General features: G+C 48.2%; 1 protein-coding gene across 2 annotated transcripts in view; it reads right to left on the reverse strand.

Moving 5' to 3' along the window:
- LOC135378520 (flavin-containing monooxygenase 5-like) overlaps positions 1-13,067 on the reverse strand; it is a 38,453-nt gene extending 25,386 nt beyond the window's left edge. The window contains exons 1-2 of one of the 2 annotated variants that reach the window (XM_064611571.1): positions 12,830-13,067; positions 5,732-5,956 (exon numbers count right to left, since the gene is read on the reverse strand). In XM_064611571.1, coding sequence (XP_064467641.1) covers positions 5,732-5,946 — 215 coding nt within the window. In that variant the 5' untranslated portion in view covers positions 5,947-5,956; positions 12,830-13,067. The remainder of the gene's footprint in view (positions 1-5,731; positions 5,957-12,829) is intronic. The other variant, XM_064611572.1, reaches the window with a different exon arrangement.
- Between the last annotated feature and the right edge of the window lie 2,916 nt (positions 13,068-15,983).

Here is a 15,983-nt window from a genome sequence, read left to right on the forward strand (position 1 = left end):
TCCGTACCTTCGCATCGAGGCTTCGAAGCCTGGGCAGCGTCACTTTGGTAGATTACGAAGGAAATGACGCGAAGCAGAAGGCAGAAGTAGCTAAGGAGCTGCTCCAGGGGCAATTACTAACGAATTTCTTGAAAGGTCTGAGGGATCCTGTTCGGCGCTTTACCCTTTCTCGTGACCCAGTGAGTTTTGATGCCGCGGTAGAGATAGCCGCAAAGGAGGAGATGCACGAGCGCACAATAGGCGAGAGCCAATCGGTCGTGGCACGCGTGGACGGCAGTGAAGAAGACGAGGTTAGGACGCGATTGGATCGTTTAGAGAGGATGCTTGAGGCTTCCCTTTCACTGCAGAATCGCCGCACGCAGCGCCGCTCGACACCTCGGCAAAGAAGTAGTGAGTGTTACGTTTGCGGAAGATCCGGACATTTCGCTCGCGAGTGCTCACAACGGTACAATGTGAGGGGTACAGAGAGTCAAGTGACGGGCACCCGCCGAGCCGCAGAGGTTCAGAATATCAGCAGAGAAACGACAGCGTCGGGAAACTAGTGGTGTCCCCTTCGTGTATCCGCGACGAGGGGGAAGAGCAAATGGTAGTCATAAGCTTTTGCGGAGAAACGAGCCCTATAATTGAGTGCTACATTGAGGGTATCAAAGTAAGATGCTTGGTGGACACGGGATCCAAAGTAAGCTTAATAAAGGATGGCGTTCTCGACCGGATAGACCGAAGGTGGAGGGAAAAGTTCCGAGCAGGGAACAGTGATCGCACCTTGGTCGCTATTACCGGGGACAAACTTGAAACGGTTGGAGGTTACGAAATCCCGTTCAGAGTAGGCAACCATAGCCTCAACCCTCAGTTTTTCGTGTGCACTGACCAAATCCTGTTCCCGACGGCCGCCCTCATCGGCCAGGACATTCTCCATAACCAGGGGGCTGACTTATTACTAAGCAAAGGAGTCCTGAAAATAAGGGACGAGGAGATCCCGATAGTGAATTGGATGTCGCCCATAGGTCGAGAGGCTCCCAAATCTAGTGGAGTGGCGGAACCTGTGGTGAGGGTTCGTCTGGTCGATACGTGCTCTCTGCCGCCCATGAGCGAATCTGTAGTGACAGCGAGGGTCGCCGCGTCAGGGATTGCTGGACGCGTGGCAGTCGTGGAGACGTCCAACACAGAGGTGGTGACTGGCGCCTGGGTTGCTTCGGCTTTAGTGAAAGTTCGGCAGGACGGCACGGTACCTATACGGGTAGCAAACACCACGTTACAAGAAATAAAGCTCCCGCGAAAGAAGGTAGTCGGTGCGTTGGTGGACGTGGAGATGGAAGCGTTACCGGTTCCGTTGCGTTCCGACTGCAACGCCGTGGGCGAGGTAGACATCGCGGTAAAGTTCAATCTGACGCACATTGCGGAGCCCGAAAGAGAGAGGCTAACTAAACTGATTCAAACATACGGGGACGCTTTCTCGTGGAGCCCGACAGATATCGGTCACTGCAGCGCTATTAAACATCGGATACCAACCGCAGACTCGAACCCGGTATACCGCATGGCGTATCGAATTCCCTATGCGAAACGAGAGGAGATGGAACGACAAGTGAACGAGTTGCTCGAAAACGACATTATAGAGCACTCCACTTCACCGTGGGGGGCCCCTGCATTGCTTGTGAGGAAACCTGATGGGTCGTATCGCTTTGACTTCAGGGACTTCAGGGACTTGAATAAGGTTACAAGGGTCGATCCGTATCCGCTTCCAAATATTCAGGAAACGTTGGCGCAATTGGGAAACGCAAAATTCTTCACGGTAGTGGACATGGCCTCCGGGTATTGGCAAATTGACATGGAAGAAAGAGATAAAGAAAAAACTGCATTCAACACACCATCAGGTCATTATCAGTGGAAGCGAATGCCCATGGGGCTCGTAAACAGCGCGTCAGTGTGGCAAAGAACGGCCGATGTAGTGCTCGCCGGTCTCCTCGGGAAGTCGTGCTATGTCTATCTCGATGACATTATCATCTATAGCCATTCGTTCGAGCAACACCTTAAAGACACCGAGGCCATGCTTGGTCGACTGAAATCTGCAGGGCTAAAATTAAAGCCATCCAAGTGCCAGTTTTTGAGACCGGAAGTTAAATACTTGGGCCACATCGTGTCTGCGGAGGGTGTCCTACCAGACCCCGACAAGGTTGACTGCATCAGAAATTTTCCGACACCAACTGATAAAACCGCGGTGAGGCAGTTTCTGGGCTTGCTCACCTATTATCGCCGGCATATAGAAGATTTTGCCGCGCTCTCTCGGCCCCAAACGCAGCTGACGACGAAAAAAAACCATTCTTTCGGGGAAAGGAGGCTGAGGGCGCGTTCAACCGCTTAAAGCAAAAGTTGACTGAGGCGCCCGTCCTGAGATTCCCAGATTTCACGCAGCCGTTTGTACTGACAACGGACGCTTCGAAATACGCGGTGGGGGCCATCCTCTCTCAGGTCTTTGACGGCGTGGAGCACCCAGTGGCGTACGCCAGCCGACAGCTAAATGAGGCCGAGCAAAAGTACGGAGCCACCGAACAAGAGTGTTTGGCCGTAGTGTGGGTGGTGCGTCATTTCCGCTGCTACCCCTACGGGCGTCACTTTACTATTGTCACGGACTGCCAGCCCCTCAAGTGGTTGATGAACGCGCGCGATCCGAGCTCTAGACTGGCTCGTTGGAATCTCCTACTGCAGGAGTACGAGTTCGAGATTGTCCACAGAGCGGGTAAAAAGAACCAGAACGCCGACGCGTTGAGTCGGGCCGTGGTGCGGCAGACGGACATATTTGTGCCAACAGCGGAACAAATGCGTTTAAGGGACGAACAAAAGCGAGATTCTGTTCTACGGCCCATCATCGACGCGTGCGAGTCGTCTCCCGGCAAATCTTCGGGAAATTTTCATCTTGATCAGGGAGGGGTTCTGCGCAAAACAGACCCCACGGGCACTTCACAAGGCCGTTTCGTTGCCCCGAGGTCAATGGTAGGGGAGCTACTAAGGTTATACCATGACGCTCCGTGTGCCGCACACCCTGGGGTGAGAAAAATGCTAAGAAAGGTACAGAAACAGTATTTCTGGCCTGGGATGAAGGGTGATGTCGGACGATATTGCCGTGCGTGCGAATCGTGCAGTTTGCGAAAAGACACAAAACGCCGGAGACGCGCGCCGATGCAGGTTTTTGGAGAGGTACAGTACCCTTTCGAGCGAGCAGCTATGGATATTGTGGGACCCCTGCCGGTGACGACGTCAGGAAATAGATACTTATTGGTATTCGTTGATCACTTGACGCGATACGCTGAGGTCTTCCCCATGCCTGACCAGAGAGCTGAAACGGTAGCCCGCGTGTTTGTAGAAGGCATCATCCTCCGCCATGGGGTCATTCGACAGCTGTTGACCGACCAGGGGAGCAATTTCACGGGGAAGCTAATGAGCGAGGTGTATCAGCTGCTAGGGATCAAGAAACTGCAGACCACTGCGTACCACCCAGAGTGCTCATCATCGTATCTCTATTTGTGTGTGTGTGTGCCAGAGTGCAACGGCGCAGTTGAGCGTTTGAATCAAACCATAATTAAACTGTTGTCCCATTATGTATCCCGTGACCAGAGGGACTGGGACCTCTGGCTACCTTTCGCCCTTTTCGCATACAACTCGGCTATTCATGAGGGAACCAGAGAGAGCCCGTACTTTTTGCTTCATGGGAGGGAGCCAGTGGTGCCGGAAGTGGCTTACGAGCCAACGGGCGTCCACTACGGCACGCTTGAGAACTACCGTGCAGAGCTCGTGGAACGCCTGTCGATCGCGCACAAAATCGCGGCCACATGTCTTACTGAGGCATCGCAGGCAAGAAAGGCGCGACATGACAGACGAGCAAAAGAGGCCTGCTTCGCGCCGGGGGATCGGGTTTATTTGCGAGTGGAAGCAGTAGCCCCGGGCATCAGTGGAAAACTGGCGCCGAAATGGACGGGACCGTTTCGCATCGTCGAAAAATTGTCTGACGTGACTTTCAAAATTCGCGATGTCAGGCGCGGAGAGGACAAAGTTGTACATGCGAACAGGATGAAGCCCGCTCATGATCCTTTTGACAGAGCTGACGAAAACGATTATGTCCGTCCCCCGTGTTCACACCAAGCTCAATCCGACAGAAATCATTACTCCCACACTATCATTAACCAAGGGATACTAGAGCAGGCTCTGTTAGAAGAAGCCCTGAGTTTCGAGGTACAACGTACCCCACGCACGTCTTCTGGCGTCGCTGTACCAACCGCAGGATATGCACTGCGGAGTCGCGGACCCGTGCCCGACGTCCCATAACTGCGGACCTGTTCGAGAAACACTAAAGGGCGGGAAAGAAACTGCATCTTAGGTTCTAGACTTTAGGGATAAAATTTGTACATGTTGTTTGAGTACGTTTTCTTTTATGTGTGTAATCAAGTCCGGATAACTACGGGATAGTGCCATAATAGTATTTTTGTAAGAAGAGTGACACTGCACTCCTGCAGAACATCGCAAAGTGTGTATGGACACCTTCGGCTGTGCTCAAATTGTGTGGTGATCTTTGAGTGGCGAAAGACAAGCGAATTTTGTTTAGTGTAACAAAATTCTTCTCCGAGATTGAGCGGATGTGACGGACCCTTCTTGTGAACTTGCGACATGAACAATATGCTGGGTGGGTCAGGTAATGCAGACCAGGTGACGTACAAAGGAGCAAGCGACGCGACAAGGCTCCGCGTCTGGGAGCAATTAGAGAACCCCATCACCTCCGGCGACACGGTGGCACCTGACGGCGGCATCAAAGGGGCGCGTACTTCGAGCCGAATGAAAACCATATGTGCGGGGTGCTCGAAGGGAAACAAGCAGGCGAGGGAGAAACAAAGGGACCGAGCCTTCGCGTTAAGGAAGAGCTTTGACGGTGGACAGAGGAGACCCGACAACGAACGAGAAAACATCTCCTGACGATTGGGAGCTCTGAGATTGCCGGTTGACACTAACCGCCTCCCGGAACAACGCCGACCAGGCCCTGCGTCACAGCCGACATGTCTGCGTCCCCGGATCTGAACTGAACACCAACGTGGTGCGACCTAGACCATCGCCCAGGGTGTCGTCGTCAACGAAGGCCTGTCAGCCAGAACAGCCAGAACAACCTGCAAGCCACGTCGAAGGGTGAGCCTGTCACACATGATGCGATGTTGTACGGCTAGGAAAGTAAATATGCTATAACTGTAAAGCGGTCTCGTCTCGTTTTTCCTCGCCTCAGCGTGGGCCCACCCGTTTTAGTTGTGTTAAACATTAATGTGGATGCAACGCGAGCAGGCGGGTGCATCACACCACGGGGAAACATAACATGTCATCATAACTTCCCCTTCATTTGTTGTTCTTGCTGTTGTTGTTGCACAGCGTATATTGTTTATCTGCTGCAATGTATTCACGCTTCCCTCTTTCTCAGGAATATCTGCGCGGATGGGCATACAAAACTTCGTTTTAGGACTATAGGTACAGTGCTGGACAAAAGTTTACGGAACGCATACCGGCGCATCCCTTCCTCGAAGTGACACGTAAGCAGCGAATGGGACCGCACGGACTTTCATACATGTGAATAGGTAACCTTGTCAACTGTTTGCAAGTCCGTACGGTCTCATTCGCTGCTAACGTGTCACTCTGAAGGAGGAATGCGCCGGAACGGGTTCCATAAACTTTTGTCCAGCACTGTACAAAGCAAAATGCATACCTGAAGGCGCTCATTTCCTTGCTCGTATTCATGATGGTATTGCGCATGACTGAAGCTTTTCCCTCTTCCTGTAGTTCCGTGTAAGCCCACAATCCGCCCACGGTGTCCGACATATCATACATGACAACCAGGAATCCTTCGTCCAACATCTGTCGTGCCGATGCCAAACCGCTGGGACCGGCACCTATGACGCACACACGTTTGGCTGGCGTCATTGTCGGCCACCTGCGCGTGGAAAGTTGAATTGTCATTTCTAGTATAGTGTCTGGCCTCAGCAATATAAACTACGAATTCATTGCACAGTCCGAATTTGAACAACGTGCAGAGTCGTTCCGAGGGGGCAACCGCTCCGGGCGTCTTCCGTAAAGGGAGCGGAGGGCGGCAAACATTTTGCACCTTAAAATGAACCTTTTTCATATACGCGTGGTATCCTAGCGGCTTTCCGGCGAACCACGCTCGGCGCGCGCCAAAACGAATCCACGTGTGTAGAACAAGGACCAAACCCGGTCCGCAGTAGGACGACGAGGTCACGCCGTTCATGCGGTCTCCCCACTGGTCCCCACTTCTGTCGTCCCCATACTGCGCCATCTAGTGAACACGGAGATAACCCACTCCAGGGCCTCAAAGTCATGCGCATGCACCTAAGTCGTTGTGAAAAAGGTCCATTGGAAATTGAGACAAATTTTTATACCAAATTCACTTTTCACTCAGCTAAAATTTGTTCACTTAGAAAGCCTCTGTAGAGCCTTAAAGTGCATAACATTCATACAACAAACTATGAAGAGCGGATGCGTAAATTCTAGACTTTTTTTCGCAATTGTAACGTAGTCCGTTATGTGAATGCTTGGGGGCCCTCACACTATTAACACCAATCATCAGGCTTGAAATATTGGTACACACGAGAAAGCTTCTTTTGTTTCCTTTATGCTGAGGTCTTTAGAGGCTGAATAAGGCACGGTATATTTATTTATTTACGTACCCTCAGATCCATGAGGCACACTATACGAGCTATACGAGGATATCTTTTCCAGTAACAACACCGTTTTTCTCTTCCTGAAAAAGCACTGAAACATGTCTGGATGTTTGCAGTTTTATGTGCCCTTTTTCCCGCTATCTGCCACACCGTTAATGCCCTAAAGCGGGTCACATGTAAGTGCGGAAACAACGTTTCTACATACGTTGTTTAAAAGTGATTCGTATGTAGGAAAACGTAGCACGGACCTAAGAAAGCTAACATAACCCGAAAAGCCCATTGAACTAGGTTCCGACATGTCATTTTTTGTTTAACCCGCTTACTGTCCTTATCTTGCTTTTCCAAGGGTTACACAACATGGACGTTTTGAGGTTTAATGAACAGGATCATTACTAACAGTTATCCTCGTGTAGTTTGAATGTTCTTGACTCGTTCTAGCACCATCTGATAATTCACGCTGTATAGAATTTTGAGCAGTATTCACTATATAGATGCGGACATTAATTTTCCGATAACGATAGAAGTCTTCTTCCTTTTAAGTGTTAAGAGAGGATATAGGTTTCAACGCTCAATTTCGTTCATCGGTTTTGTATTAAGCGTCGTCCTACATAAAGTTCTACATAGTCTGTGTTGCATTCCGCGAGATATTCATCCACATAAATCTCACCACCAGTTAATAATTTATTTTCTTTGTTTGTAGAACGTGAGGGAGATTTAGCAGATCGGAAGATGTTCAGGATAACGGTTCAGAAAACACGGTAAGCTAACCAAGCTATTAGAGAGTTTTAGTACATCGTATGCGAAGGCGATAGCGTACGTAACAGATAGTGTTGGTGGTTCTGCGCACTGCGCGAAGCTCTCTTTCTCTTATGGGCGTGCGCAGAACCATCAACGCTATCCATTACGTACGCAAAGGTGATAGCGTACCATGTACTAAAACTCGCTATTCTTTTGAAACGGCAGATATCACGTGGCTGAACTTCCATTTGACAACATCCTTCACCGTAAAAGTGATTTTGTAAAGTGCTTCCAAACTGCTGCAAACCCTTATCAACTGAAAGATGCCACGAAGAAATAACAAAAGGACCGGTTCATTTCTAGTTTAGGTCCGCCACTCCAGTTTAACCTTGAAATCTACACCCTTGCACTCTTAAGAAAAAGTATACTTTAATTCCTTTTCCTTGCCACATATGTCACTCCCTTTTGGAGAGTACAAATACTCTCAAGGAGGAGTCTCCACACTCCCTTTAGGGAGTCAGGAGACCGCTTAACTACCTACTGGAGAGTATAACTGTACACTTCATAGGGAGTGACATACGAGTGCCAAGGGTGTACCACCCCAAAAGGAGTTACTGTACACCCTTTTTTTAAGCGTTGGGATGTAGTTACGCATGGTATATCTGGGCTATTTTGTATTAGCCGTGCACAGTTCCGCAAATTCCTACACACACTATTTTTTCACGGAAAGTTGCGGCAGCGGCTGTCATGTCATTTATCTCCATGCGCCCTTTAGTTTGCCCATGATTGCCTTCGCCCACTGTCCTCTTCCAGGCCTGCACTGTAAAATCCTGAGCACCCTTCTCGATGCAAATGGGGTGTAATTTTTTGCGTAAATCGTTTTGCACACCCCTGTTACACCCTTCTGGGCAAAAAAAAAAAAGTTTGCATGGAGGCATTATATGGGTGTAATAGTTACAGAGCCTGATCATGAGGGTGTAACAACAACAACAACAACAACTTTATTTTGGCTTTGGAGAGTGGTTGGGTTCATCGCCATAGTCGATACTCTACCCCATTGCTGGTGGGAATGTGGGGAATAAAATAACGAGCCCCGTCACAATAATGATCGAAGTCCGATGGTGTCCAGAAATGTCAGAAGAGCTTTGAGCGTTGCTGGGCTGGATTAGGCCAGGGACCAAGCAATTTCGATAGGGAGAAGGGGCGAGAGTCCAGCTGACGAAGAGACTCGGAGAGTAATAATTGGATGTTTACGTCGCGAGACAACTGAGATCATGAGCGACGCCACAGCGGTCGGTCTGTGGATTTATTTTGCCCACCTGAGGGTTCTTTAACGTGCGATGAAGGCTCATCACACGGCACCCCGTATTTAACGTCCCTCGCGGAAGACGGCATGTCTAAGCAACTTGTACCCTGCCACCAAGTTGCTGGCGTCCTCGGCCGGGTTCGAACCCGTGATCTCGAGATCAGAAGGCGAACGCGCTACCGACTGAGCCACCGGTCCGAGACTCGGATAGTGTGGTTCGGGAAAGGTTGGTAGTGGGAGCAATGAAGAAGAATATGCTCCAGGTCCTCAAGCACACCACAGTGGCTTGAGTGGCACATGAGGGTGTATGTTTGGCTACTGGTGTGAAAAGGGTGTAACCGGGTAAAAGGTTTAACATTGTCCTAGAATGTCCATGCCGTGTACGCTGAGTCTTAATTTTGCCTCATACCAACACCAGTAAGAAACGCAGACGCTATCTTGATGGTGAGTTGATACTCCAAGGAATTCCTAACTTCAGTGTTGTCTGTGTATATAATCAAATTAAACTTAGACACCTCACCCTTCGTTTTCACTGGAAGCAAATTTGCCTCAAATTTGCAGACGTGCGCAAGACCAGCAATGCATATAGCATCTGTTTTCTCTTAGAAAAGAAATGCCATTCTAAGCGAGCGTTTGGTTCGTTATGCCATTTAGGTGATGTTCCAAATTTATCACTTACTTTTAGCGCGTACATCATCTGCATAACAGAACGTATATTGGCCCAATATGGCACCAGTACGGAATTGCTATATCAGGACAATATTGGTCCACAATGCATTACATTTTCATGTTAAGCATTTACTTTGGTTTGTACACTCACTATAGAAACAAAGCTGCACACGTTAAGCCACTGTTTAAGAGTGCTGATTTACACCGAAAATGGATTCAGTTAGGGTACCACTGAGTTACACCCCAGATGGTGTCCAATTAGCACCTCGCCTGGAGGGCGTTCTTCCATTTTAAGTTGTTGATTTACACCAAAAAAGTAATCAGCTATGGTATCATCCAATTACACCCAAGAAGATGTATAAAGTTTAAGTGTGTGCTCCCTCTCAGCCGTTCCTAGGAACGCACAGCAGTTCCGCTAGCAGACGACAACCGCGGTTGCTAGGAAAGTGTATGTGACGCTCGCATACCGTTCTGATTAGCCGCAGATACCCATTTTAGAGTCTTCTGAGTTGCCTACCGCCAAACACATCCTCTCTAGCAGATAACTACGTTTTTATTGCCCACGTGATGAAAGAATGACGGGACTACTGCACTGTGAGTGCAAGATGACACTCTCGTGCCTGAAGGTCTCAAGAGGGCAATGGAAAACGGAGATATCTATAAGACATCTAAGAGACGGTGTGTTTTGGCTTCAGGCACTTCGGAATACTGTAAAATTAATGTCTGCGGTCACTCAGAATTGAAGGCAAGCGTCAAATGCACTTTCCGAGCAAGCGCGGCTGTCGTTTGCTAGCAGAACTGCCGTGAGTTCCTAGCAACGGGAAAGAGGACGCAGGCGAAAGCATGTCGGGAAGGGGAGAGGTGTGCGAAGGCACTCGTAAACGATGGACGCATGGAGATGACATGGGGTGCGTCCGAATAGTCTGAGATGCGTCACCACATACGGCACACCGGAAGTACCGCCATAATGGTTCGCCATCCGAATTCTCCACAGGAGCACATGTGCGTCACAGAAGGCGCACTTTGGGAAGTCTCCTCCGATGCAGACTTCGCGGAGTGCGTTTCGCGTTTCCCGCTTCTGCCGTGTTTCGGGGGAGGGCGCGTTCGTCGAACAGTTAGTTTAGCCTAGGCCTCCATGTATTACACCAGGCCAAGAAAGCTCCCAAGAAAAAGCTGTGCCGCACTTAGTTCGTTTACCTGCTACATTGGCGCTTCCTACATGGCCCAAAAGGCTGCTAAGTAGACCGCGATCCGCAATGAGGAAGAGACTACACTACACCACCACCTTCGCTCATGGTACAGCGCGCAGCAGCTTCCTCCACGGTGGTTGTGCGCTCTACTCACGAATGAATTACTGTCCCCGTGTATTAGAATAAACATTTGTCCAGAAAACTTTTGACCAAGAGCATTGATTTCGGTGTTGACCGTGTGCCTGGCGCATTCGAGACTAGCAGACGATGCTAGCAGACGACAACCATCGTTATCACACAAGTTCCTCGATTATAAAAGCTGTTTCAATTTCTGTAATTGCTGTAATTGCTTTTTTCCAGACATATCCTGCGAAATCTCGTGCGTTCTGACGGAATGCTCCCGGAGTTGAAAATATATTTTTCGCAGAAGGTCATATAAGCTAGCCCTGCCGCCTCCTCACCCGAGAGAGAGAGAGAGAGAGAGAGAAAGTCGAGTTTGGGCGTTTGAGGTATGAAAAGAAAGAATAAGAAGGGGAACGGGGGGGGGGGGTCTTGCTTGTGCCATTTCCCTTTCGTTCATTATGATGACAAGATCCACAAGCGAGATCGGTCGGCATTGTTCAAAAATCCTCACACATGCGAGTTATAGTTCTCTCTTTCTTCCGAGCAGGCACAAAACAGACACACTCACAGTACCAAATCCACGTGCCCAAATCATCGTCGTTGAGAAGTTCCCACACGACACATTTCCCAGAGCGCAGAACTGTGCCGAAGCTCCGAAACCTGGCAAGGTCCCAATAACATCGCTATCCTGGGCCATGTAGCGAGCGCCATATGGCAGGTAAGTGAACTAAGTCCGGCACACGCTTTCAATGGGGAAATCGCGAAGCTTTCAGGCCTGGTGTAATACATGGAGGCCTAGGTTTAGCAGACGACAGTTTTCGGCGGCCGGCGGCCCTTTTGTTTGCAAAAATGTCGGCATACCAAGATAAATGGGCATACCGCGAAGGCGAAACAGGGCGGAACAATTACTCTTGCGAGTTTAGCCTCACATATTAACACTGAGCACTTTATCCTTCGTTCTTTAGTTAATTTTAAAGCGACACGAGTTTTCGTACCTCTCCACGGGAATGAGAATCGCCTAAAGATCGGCTGGAAGGTCTGGAAAATCGGGAGGAACGCCCAGAAGATGAGGTGATCAGTGATAAGGAACCCGGGACAACCCGGGAGCCCCCTCCCCCTCCCCGCCAGTCCCCAACAAATATTGAAGTAGAAATGTTAAACGAAACACGAAAGCAGACTGAACTTCTCCAACGGTTTTATGATTTGCGAATAGATTAATAAAACTACACACAAATGCTCCCCGTGCGGAATTGTCGCTTTCAGCCTTGGATAAGTTGTCAGAACACAACCGTTGCTCACGAGGTTCAATGATGGTTGTGATACACGATTGCAGGGTGCCTTGGGCAGGATAAATGCGCAGCAAGCCGATCCCAGTACTACATCACACTACTGTTGTCAGAATTAGAGTTCTCGTCGTCTCTGCTCTTCCGGAGTTCTCTTTTTGGGCACGTTTTGTACGCTCTGCTTACTTTTCGTCCTTCCGTCAGTTTCAGTTTGCACGACTTCTACACACATTGTCTGGAATGTCAACCTCATTCTCTCTGCGCATGCAGATAAACTGCAAGACAAATGAAAACTGCCTCGGTGTCCATGCTGAATTCCGAGAAATTATTGTCGTCTGCTACTACGGCCGATTTTGCAGCACCTCATGCTATGCGCCCTCTGGAGTCTATTTTATTAAATAGACGTTGCAGACGATCAGCACCAGATGGCGCGCATATCGGTGCTCAGAGTGCTCGTCCGAATACTTTGGCTTGAAGGCGCACATGTGACGCCCACTCTGACGGCTTGTGCGATGCAGTTTTCGGACGCACCCGTGACCGCCGCTTCCGACACTTTCCGTGAGAAACTGGTCCCCGGAGGAATGTGTCGAACTGAGCGTCGCATATTAATAATGGATCACGATACACCATGTAGATTTCAAGTAACCAGTGGCGGACCCAAATTAGATATCTGCATAAACACTATCTACGCACACTGTGTGAAACTACAGGCAAGCAAAAGAATCACTTCAAACGCTTTCAACAAGCTGCCGACGTGACACGAAGAACAGAAGGCATTTCCTCTCCCTTTACGTACAGGATATCATTTAGACTTACTTTTTTTGCGCACAAGCTCCTCACAACAGCTGCAGACGTCAACGTGTTATCCGGAGACCGAGACCAACAGCGATTAATCGCGTGCCGCCGATGCACTGGCTGGACGACCGCATTTTCAAGGCCGAGCCAGAGAACGTTCCCTCGGCAACGAGATGCGGAGATCGTGACCGATATCCAGTTTCCTGACTCTGCTTTACGACGGTTCAAGAAGTTTCACGGCGTGAGATGAGTTTGAGGCGCAACCCACTTTCGTGGGTTCGCATTGGTCAAGAGGAAATAATGTCGTGGAGAAATGAAAAGGCGGGCTTTTCAAAGACTGTGAAGTGCCGGGTATGTGCAGATAAAGCAGCCCCACATTTACTCAGGTAATACGATGCCTGCTTACTCGACAAGCTTCCTGTGTCGCGCGACGGCGCTTTTGTGCGATCAAAAATAACACACACAAAAAAACGGTAGAAACCAAACACTGGGCAAAAACTGTAGCCATTTTGTACCTATCTGAAATATAGAAATATACTGATATCAGCGTGACGTCATCAGAGAGTTTTGTGCGGGTGTCGCTTGGGGCGCTGTCGGTGCAGCAACCGAAATAACAGAAATTACCGTACGTTGGGACTTCATTTCGGTTTCTGCACCGCTGGCACCTCGTGCGGTCATTGCTTTTTTTAGCAGCGGAGTATTTACAGTTTACAGAATAATCAGAAAACATGTTTCCGTTAAAATCCGGGGAAGCTGCGGACCCTTTCTCCCCTACCGCTACTTTCCGTCAAATGGAATATGTAAAACACAGTAGGTGGGGGAAAAGCGAGCCACCGCCGAAACAGCTTTTTCAGTAGTTGTGTAGTACTTCTGTTTTGTTTCTATTCAGGCACTGGTGATTCCCGTTCACGTGGAATGCCCATCGCACTTTTTTGCGCTTCGGATTGTTCCGTTATCGGTTCACTTGCATAGCAAAAGTTGGCAATTTATGTATATTTCAAAGTACGTGCTCATCTCAGGATATTTAACGAGGACAATAGACTTAAATAATCACTTGTTCCAATTCTGTTATCTCGCTTTTGCAAAAGAATATATAATTAATAAATTAATTAATGAGTTGTAGCTAATGACTCGCAACGTAACTTGATACGCTTTGCGACAGTCCGCCTGACTGCATAACCCACCTGAAAAAAAAAAGGCATCTGTGTGGCTTCCATATGTTTCTTACAGAAAATCTGTAACGGACAAACACCATCATGCATATACATGGTCATGTATAAATGTACATACTACAGGTCCTCCAGAGTAAAAAGGTTTCGTTTTCTTCTTCTTTTTTACTTTTTTAAATTTTCTTTTTTTTACTATTAATATTTATGGATCTCCTGATTATTTCATTGGTATGTGCGTCTGTATATACCCAAACAGGAACAAAACGCTTCGCCAAAAACCGAGAACCGGTGTGGATGGTTAAAACGGTGCAAAACTGCAAGTGAGTACTCGGTCACTTTTGAATTGCAAACTCTCACGCAATGTCGGGGACTAAAATAAAATCATCAGTTCGAGAAGTCATTAATTAATTTTGTCAATCAATGCCCAGGACAGATTTTGTCTTCGGGAGGTAAAATTTGGTTGGCTGAAGAGTGGGAAAGGAGAATCAGTGACGAAACCAAAACAACAAGAAAATTAGCCGTCTGAACCAGCCCGCTCAGTGAGGCGCTCTCCATGCGTTATCGCTATCTCTGAATGACATAGCAGCGTCTGTCTCCCGTCGCATGCAAAGAAAACATTTTCATGACCTGATCAAGGGGCGAAAATTATTTCTATGGTGAGCATAGTATTTCAACGTAGGCGACATTCGTCCCTTGTAACTATGTGTATCAGTTTTGGTGCGTTGTTGTAGTCAGTCGTAGGGCCATGGCGTAGAAAATGTAATCTGCTTGAAAAATAAATTGCATACAAATTCGCGAAGATACATAAGCTTCTTCGGGAAAGGAAACAAATAATTTGAGTTCTGATAATGAAATCATGCCATTCAATTGCAGCGTACTTTTCACCTTTACGGAGTTTTAGTACATCGAAAGTTATCAAATCCTAGCTTAGCAGTGTGATATCACCTGTTGGAAGAGAAGCTGCAATGGGCTTGCCATACTTTCAGGGCGTTATCATGAATACCTTTCTAGGCCCCAAAATTCGTTTTTGTCCCATATTTATTGTAGAATTCTAATAATAACCTAGTACCGGTACTAATTTGTATAAACCCACGTTATGAGTACCGCAGACTAAGAATTCTTGTAGGTAAAGTAAGTGATTGGCGGTTCTGAGTGTGCAACAATAGCACGATTGATGTAACGCGTCGTGATCCGATGTGCTACAGCTGCCTGCACTATTAGCGAAGGACATCGATCACGAATGGCGGCGATGAAGTTGAAGAATGCAGAAGGGAACATACACAAGGTTCATATATACAAGGTATATATACACAATGTTCATAGCGATACACCAATCTTACATAGTTATATATAGCCCTTGTCAACCTCCCTCCGTGGTCCACGGCCAATTTTGTGTGAGGAAGAAGAAGAGGAAGGGTGCAGCATAGCAAGAGGAGTGCCCGTATTTCCTCTGCCGAGCCTGTGTTGCTGAAGAAACACACGCACTACTGAGCGAGGGTGTAGTTCCGTGTCAGGACCACTCGTTTTTAAAAATTAGTGAAAGGGATAGGAAGGTAAATATTGCATAGAAGTGGAACAAGGTCATATACTGAATCTAAAAACGCAAGAATTATAAAATTCTGTGGACTAAAAGCTTTTTATATGCATTTCACCAACCCCATCTGATGCACTTTTAGCGCAGGAGAAACACGGGAATGCTAAGCCTAACGGATTCGGAACTTGCCATCTTGTAAGAGGTAGGGTCGTTGAATTGGGCTCGATCATCTCACTTTAGTGAGGTTCGTCTAGGTTAGGTTCTACAGATTCGGGGGTCTGAGGCCCCCCACCCAGGCACCCACTAGTCGGTGCGGGCGTCGAGACTGTGCCTCGGGTTAGATCAGAAGGTCCTCAGTAAAGATGGCGGATCGCCTTCAAGGAACCGCCGATAAAGTTTAATTTTTATACATTTTACGCAATATACGAGGGTCGTTACTGTTTAATTTCGTTACTAATTAGATCCTCTTTCA

This window comes from Ornithodoros turicata, chromosome 1 (genome assembly GCF_037126465.1).
Source record: "Ornithodoros turicata isolate Travis chromosome 1, ASM3712646v1, whole genome shotgun sequence".
Lineage (NCBI taxonomy): Eukaryota > Metazoa > Arthropoda > Arachnida > Ixodida > Argasidae > Ornithodoros > Ornithodoros turicata.